The 7,856-nt window shown below is 27.3% G+C and overlaps 2 protein-coding genes across 2 annotated transcripts; both read left to right on the top strand.

Annotated features, from left to right (window-relative positions):
• The first annotated feature begins 2,396 nt into the window (after positions 1 to 2,396).
• On the top strand, positions 2,397 to 3,111 carry LOC147910522 (uncharacterized). Its single transcript, XM_087403429.1, has 3 exons — positions 2,397 to 2,490; positions 2,824 to 2,876; positions 2,936 to 3,111. Exons 1-3 carry the CDS (start codon positions 2,461 to 2,463, stop codon positions 3,060 to 3,062), a joined length of 210 nt encoding a protein of 69 aa, XP_087259555.1. The 5' UTR covers positions 2,397 to 2,460; the 3' UTR covers positions 3,063 to 3,111.
• Positions 3,112 to 3,708: 597 nt separating this feature from the next.
• LOC105151895 (uncharacterized) lies at positions 3,709 to 6,475 on the top strand. Its single transcript, XM_087403693.1, has 3 exons — positions 3,709 to 3,714; positions 4,714 to 4,781; positions 5,393 to 6,475. Exons 1-3 carry the CDS (start codon positions 3,709 to 3,711, stop codon positions 6,123 to 6,125), a joined length of 807 nt encoding a protein of 268 aa, XP_087259819.1. The 3' UTR covers positions 6,126 to 6,475.
• Positions 6,476 to 7,856: the final 1,381 nt, after the last annotated feature.

Genomic DNA, 7,856 nt, shown 5'->3' with positions numbered 1-7,856 from the left:
GATAGATATCTATATGATTTATTTCTTACTTAATTTATTGATACACTTATTAAGAGTAAATAAATAATATTTTACTTTCGGTTTGTTTTAATTTCTAATTACTTTCATGGAGGTAAGTTACATGTGACGAATGGGAAAGCGATATAGACAATGTGGGTATTATTATTGTTAAACTACAATTAGGGATCCACTTAAGGTAATGCGCAGTATTAGAAAGTTTTGATGTACGTTTATGATACATTTGTAATACAGTTTAACGTTAAATGTATCGTATTAACGCGTACCTTTATAATGAAAGTATAACTCGTACAATTAGAAAAATATTACACTTTAGTAAATATCGCAAAAGAAGATACCGTTTAAAAATTCGAAAAAAATGAACAATTTTATTTAGATCGATCAAGCAATAATTTTACATGGATCAACAAGATTTATTATTTCTATAAAATTTGTATTTTTTAAACTTTAACGAACGACATAGATTTAACTCATTTGCAGCTTTTAGAAATACGACTAATATGACAAATTAAACGTAAAAGGATTTTTTATTTTAATAAATGAAAAATTGATAACACAAGGGGGACTTTTTTTAAAAAAAAAAGAAAACAAAATGTAATTATGCATGTAGAACTATTATAATTTCAATAACTCTTCATTAATTGCTCATCTACAGTGAGACATATTCAGTAAAAGAAAAGAGATGAATGACAAGTGAAAAAATGCGATAAGTGCACTTTCCAAGTAACAGTCACGGCCCTTGCATCAATCGCGTTGAACGTTTTCATCCGCTACAGATTAACGTGACCGTGAAATCAACATGGTCGGCGATTATGATCACGATTGCCAAGGTGGTCACGCCGCGGCGATCTTTTCTTCCATTTCTTCTGTTTCTTCGATCGCTGGAAAATACGAAACTGCGCTGCTAATCGCAGAAACACGTTTGTATAACATGTACGCGCATGTAGGCGGTGTTTCTTGTGCTCTTCTTTTTATATCGATTTCACTTTTAAGTGACTCTCGTACGCATTTATTTAAACAGGACAATTTGTTGTTTGCTCGCACCTTTAAGTCACGATTTGAAGAGAAAGATTCACTGTTAAGCTGCTTAATTCATAATTTTTGCATTTACATAATATTTTTATCTCTCTTAGTCCTTGTTTTGAGGTTTAAAATGATTATCACTTTAGGATACGATACAATATATTATTTATGTTCTTAACCTAATATTAATTTTTATTATTTAATTTTTTTCTATATAAAACTAATTATATTCCTACTTTCGCATTCGTCTTCTACTTCCTCCTAATATCTTACTTTATCTCTATTGCTTTTTCTTCTTCTCCCCTTTTCATTATCTAAAAATCTTTTTCCTCTTCATTTATAAATTCTATCTGCATGTTCATTCTAATAATTCCACACTTTTTAGCATATATATAGACATGCGAAGATTTGAAAAGTTTTGAGCAACATGAAAATGGCATTACTCATCAAAACTTCTAGTACTATAATCGTACATGTTTTGCAAGATACCTGTGAAAATTGTAACCATTTTGAATGTTCAGTTGTTGTTTGAGAGCCATTTGTGCCAGTCAATGTCAGCGTTTTTATAAAAATGGAAAAAAAATCGAATATCGACGATCGCCATAACAAAAATTTACAAATTGCGGTTTGCATTAATTAACTACCCACCGTATTCACCAGATCTGATCCTCAACGACTTTTTTCTGTTTCCTAGGTTCAAAGTTAGGCTCGGAGGACACAGATTTTTATCAAACGTAAACATTGGCATCGAGAATGGTTTTGATTAATTTCACGTTGAGGCTCAAAACTTTTCAAACGACCCTCGTATATATATTCTCTACTGCGTCCTTACATCATTTACATAATCTGTCTCCCTTTTTGTATTTACATGAAAATGCATTTTCACAATGTTCAGAGAATCTTTGTCTTATCAATAAGAATACTTGTTGTATGAATAAAATTACGTTTTTCTTATCACGCAAGTTTACATTAAAAACTTTTAATAAATATGTTGTAATAACATTATAAAATTAATGTATTAGTTGATTAATATCTTTAGAGATATTATTCTTCAAAGTTATTTAGTGATAGAGAAAATTAAAATAAATTATATACATAAAGATTTTATAATAAAAATTATATTTTATAATAAACATTTTATGATAATAATGCTTCTTAACAAAGCGGCGTCAAAATATGTGAAAATCATTAGGAAACCCGATGTAAAAAGATTATTTTGTGATATTTTAGAGCGATAGATACAAGTGATTGTGATGAATGCATGTGGGCGGAGTTTCATAGAATATTTTGTATAGAGATTCTCATCGCTAGTTACTGGTTACACTATATAAACGTTCGCTTCGTGGCTACGCGATGCTCAGAAGATATCTCTCGATTGTTTAAAGTGCTTCGAGAAAGGCTTTACAGACAAACGGATTGATGTTTTCCACAATGCGGTACAAATTTTTGGTAAGATGTATTTATTATAACACCACATTTTAATTTTGATTAATTTAATATTTAATTGAAAGTGTAATTTAATTCATTTTAATTTACTTTATTTTAATTTTAATTTTAACATTAGATTTCAAATAAATTTAATTTACGAGTAATAAGTGATTCGAAAAATGACATGTTTGATATCCATTTTACAAATAATTTTTATTTGATGTACTTAATTTCTTCGAATATTTCTATTTGTTAAATTTAATTCAGAAGAGTTTATATAAACAGCAAAAAATAGAGAGATAATTATAAAATATATAAAAAAATATTACATATAATAATTTTTGTTTGTTGCAGTATATTATCTTGTTTTTAACAGTCTTCGTACTGATACATCAATCGATTGGGTCGTAAGTATTTATAGTCAAGTTTTTGTAAAAGTATCATATTTTAAGACTTCTTCTTTTAGGAAGAAAGTGGTAATACACGTCCCTTATCGAGTGAAGAATGTGAAGCATACACATACGATCTATAAGATAATTGCACATGGAAAACATCATCACAAAAGTGATGAAGAGTACTACGATGATTATTGAAAATATGTATTTTTATAGATTGCAACATATACTAATTTATGCATAAGTAGAGCAAATCCAAAGAAGTCATTAAATTTTTATTAATGACTAGTATAATGTCTAGTAATTTTTGTTATATTGTATTTATATTGTAATTTAGTTCGTAATGCTTATTTATAAATTATGCTTATTTATAAATAAATAAAATGAATTCAAATTTGCTTTTTATTATTTACCCAATATGAAAATAAGATTATTTGAAATATTTATATAAATATGTAATTAATGCGGCATTGTTTTAAGATTGAAAATTAAAAAATGATTATTTTTAATTTAAAAAAAATGTATAATTATGAAAAAAATCTAAACTCCATTTTTATCTTTCAACATTTATTACTAATTATTAATGTAATAATGAATAGTTTTTTAAAAATATTTATTTCTTACACTGCTAATATTTTATATTTTTGAAATTATAATTTAAATTAAAAATTAAACTTTATTTGATTGCATTATTTCTTGTACACATGTCTTATCTAAGTATCATAATTCTTATTTAATATACTTTTATTTAAACAATAATAATAATAGTATTTTTTTAAAATAAATATTTACTCACAAAGTTTAATGTTTTGCCACATTTCAACGGTTACTTAAATCCTTACTAATGCAAGTAATGTAATTATAAACATATATTTATTTCCGGCATTTATCCAATTAGTAGACAATGGCTTTAAAAAAATTTTTTTTTAAATGACTTTAAAAAATTTATTTAATGTACAAATATTAATTAAATATTAAAAAAATATTTTTTAAATATTATGTGCTGATTGGATAATAGAATATAAACTTTATGCATAAATTGCTTTAATATAAATATAGCTACATTTTTAATAAAACGTGAAATAATATTATTATAATTCTTAATTGTTATGTAATAACAAATTAAAGTTTTTTTGCGTATTAAAAAATTTGGAAAGATTAAAAAATAATATAATGTTCTCTTAATAGCTGGCAAAAGAAATAATTTTGCCATGACATTGAACTTGGCCAGACTATCTTCATAGTTTACTGACCCTATAATTTCTAAAGTCACATTAGTCATGGATCGACAGATGAAGCATATCACCGAAAAGATACAGCGAAAGTAATCATCAGCCGTGAACTGCGTCATGGTATTGTCACTTTACAAGATTCGCTTCAATGAAAAGAAAATAGCATATAAATAACGATTCACTGTTAGTGATATCAAACAGTAATTGACTGTCAACAATCGCGTTTATAGTCGCGGTTACGACGAATATACGATTCGACAATGGTAATATAATAATAACATTAATAACATATAAAGTGATATTAAGGAGCAATATATATAAATGTTACAAATATGATGTACTTTTATTATGAATAATTCAATTTAAAAATGCAAGTGAGAAATTTCAAAATATCTTGACTTCTGTATGTCTTTCGAATCTCATAATTAGTTATTTGAGTATTATGCCATTAAGAGTTATGTGTGCGTGTATCAGGTTTGTAAATTTAAATTAAATTTAAATCAGCAAGAAATCGTTATAGATACTTCAGTATAATGGAATCATAATCAACATCGCCAATTAATTCAAGATACATGTATGGATAGTCTAAGTGTAACGACCTCAACTTTGTGTTTCAGAGGATTGTTATCAGTTTACTTTTCATTCTGTCGAACGGTGTGCTGAACAACGGAAGCGCCAAGGAGCAGTGAGTATGCAACCGATGCTATGTTATTAGATAATTTCATCTAGTTTGCACGAAATTGCTTTGAAAGATGTTTGGCATTAAACGTTAAACACAACTTTACGCTTTCTTGTAGAGAAACTCATAGTTTATGCTTACTCTCATTCTCACTTGTTAGCAATTAATTAAAGAATGTATACACCCTCAATCAGTAGCATATTTTAGATTCTTCGCTAATTTTTATACAATAAAAAAATGTTTGATAATAATAAATCAAATCTAAATGGTAATTACTAAATATTTTGATAAAATAATTTCGATCAAATGTTTGATTGGTATAAAAAAAGTTAGCGTTGTATCAACTATACTCTATTTATGCTTTTTTAAATATTTAGAAATTATTAAATAGTTGATAATAGCAAATGGTTATTTATATTATGTTTAATATTATTAAATATTACACCATACGTTAAACGCTAAACAAAGTATACATTTGATAGCTATTATAAAACTTTTTTTCTCAGTGTGAAATTTACTTGTTTGTCATATATATATGTATATATATATATATGTATACGTATATGTGTGTGTGTGTATGTATATATATATATATATTTATTTTTTCCCATTAACAGTATACACTTCAAGATTCACGTGCCCGAAATAATAAACCATCAAATTCATACAAAAACGGTGTTCATACATATTCACAAACCGGATATTTCGACAGCACCGAAGAAGCCTAAGGAAGAAGAACCAAAGAAGAAGAAGAAGAAGAAGAAGACCTATCACAAGGAATCACATCATGAAGATTGGAGTTCCTGGAGTAATTACGGCTATCAAAGCGATCACGACGATCAATCAGACAACAATCTCAAAGATCAAAAGGATCATAAAGATGACGATGTTCACAAAGAGGTGGAGCCCTTCAAGAGCCCTTACGCCCAGTATCACAAAGATTCTAATATTCCCATGTTGCAAGACAACGAGAAACCTAATTTTCTGCAGGAACAACACGGCGATATGATAGGATATTCGTATCCACCGCAGTACGAAGTAAAAGAGGACGTTAAAGAAATAAATAACAATGACATTGACCCTTATATTCACACGTATGAAGAAAATTATCATAAGGGGGGCGAGTCCGCTAGCGGACACACGTATTCGGGTGATGTCACGAAATTCTATGATGACAAACACGAAGAGGGTGAACACTCCGCTGATGAGTATAAAAATGAATTAAAAGAGAAAACTCATGCAGGTCGTTATTTCGTCGATGATTCCGAACACCAGCACAGTAACAAAGCGGAGAAGCGTGTGTCTCCTAGAATTCTTACGCGATCGCGTAAGAATACTGGAGAGACTTGAAAGTTAAATTCAAACAAATAATAAAAGAGTATATATTCATGAAATACATATTACTATCACATACATATTAATTTAAAATTATAATACATAAAATCATACATAAATCATATATTATTGTAAATTAAAATCAAACTACCATACGTTATATATATATACATATATATGCATATATCAGATATTTAATAAAAATTACATGTTAATAATTTATATATTCACGAGATGTTTACTAGATAAATAGATAATAATTTGTGTATTATAATAATACTGCAACATCAATAGATGATTATGGAATAATTATCGAGAAAATACATGCAACATTTTGTCTGAAACGTCTCAAGAAACTAATAATAGCTATTGACGCAGTAATAAAATCCTCGTTTGCGAAAGAATCATTCATTTACAGCATCTATATATTAAATTTATAATGTATTATTATATGTATTATAGTAATGATCGCCTTCAGCGTTTTCACGTCTACCTTCTTGCTTTTCATGCAAGAAAGGTTTCCGGATCGTAATCGTAAATGAGATTAAAGAACGCTTGATGGAGATTGTGGAAATTTTTCTTTCTATCACCTTTAAACATACTTATTAATTTTAAATGTGACTTAGCACTTTAGTTTTTGAATCATATAAATTTTCTAATTGTACATTATAGATAATATAGGCGAGAACGGAGATAAAAGTAACATTTTGACTTTAAAGTTTTATAACAATTAAAATATAATATTTATGTAAAAAAAATATGTAGATGCAAAATTTATTTAGTTATAACTTTACTCAAATTATTTGCTTTGTAATAAATTTAAATTCAATGTGCCTGACAATATGCAACCCGTTGTGCTTAGAAGCATTTAAAGACCGAGAAATAGAAATAGAGTGTGTTTCATTTCGCGCTTACAACGCTCGCAAGCATTATTTGTCTTTATTTAATATTTAGTAAACAACAAAGATGAAATGATTTCAAGAACGTTGCGAGCATCAAATGACGTAACCATAAATTGACTGTAAAAAAAATAAGTAAAAAAGAAATAGAAATAGAGTGCGTTTTATATATTTATATATATTTGGCGTTCACAATTAGATTTAAAATATATTTAAATTAGTCTACTATTATTTTACTTAGAGGGGGAGATTCCGAAGTGGTCCTCATTGATTTCAATGAAACTTGGCAGCATTATAGAGTGTGTTTCCCTGAATAACCCTTAAATCACTCCTTCATTTGGATGTAGACGGTCTACTGTTTCCGAGATATTTTAATATTATATATTTGATAACAGTATTTTCTTTACAGTTTATTACAACATTTATATTCGAGTATTTGTAGCGTAGCGAATATAGTAACAGTCTCTTAACTTACAAATTTAAGTTCAAAATATATTAGCAATTAATTTTTTCTTGTTATATAATATGACATACTGACTTCTTTTTTTATAAAAGAAAAAGAAGCTAGTATGCCTAATTAGTCGGTACAATTAGTTTTAGTGGGGGGAATTCTTTTGAATATGTACTCTCCACAGATTTAGTGCTGAATGCAAAATTAAAGATATGTTAAATAAAGTTTATATAAATTACAATTTGTATTATTACTTTGTAACTATTTTTAAATTTTATCATGTATTGAAAAAAATTTTATTTTAAATAAATAACAGTTTCTTCGTGTAAAGTTGGTTTACTCTTTACTTTTTTAAATTTAATAAACTTGCAAATACTTTCTTTTACTTTAGTTTCC

This window comes from Acromyrmex echinatior, chromosome 2, assembly GCF_024713525.1.
Source record: "Acromyrmex echinatior isolate Ae372 chromosome 2, ASM2471352v2, whole genome shotgun sequence".
NCBI classification, from domain to species: Eukaryota; Metazoa; Arthropoda; class Insecta; order Hymenoptera; family Formicidae; genus Acromyrmex; species Acromyrmex echinatior.
The sequence above is the reverse complement of the archived record's forward strand: the minus strand, read 5'-3'. Positions and strand labels throughout refer to the sequence as shown.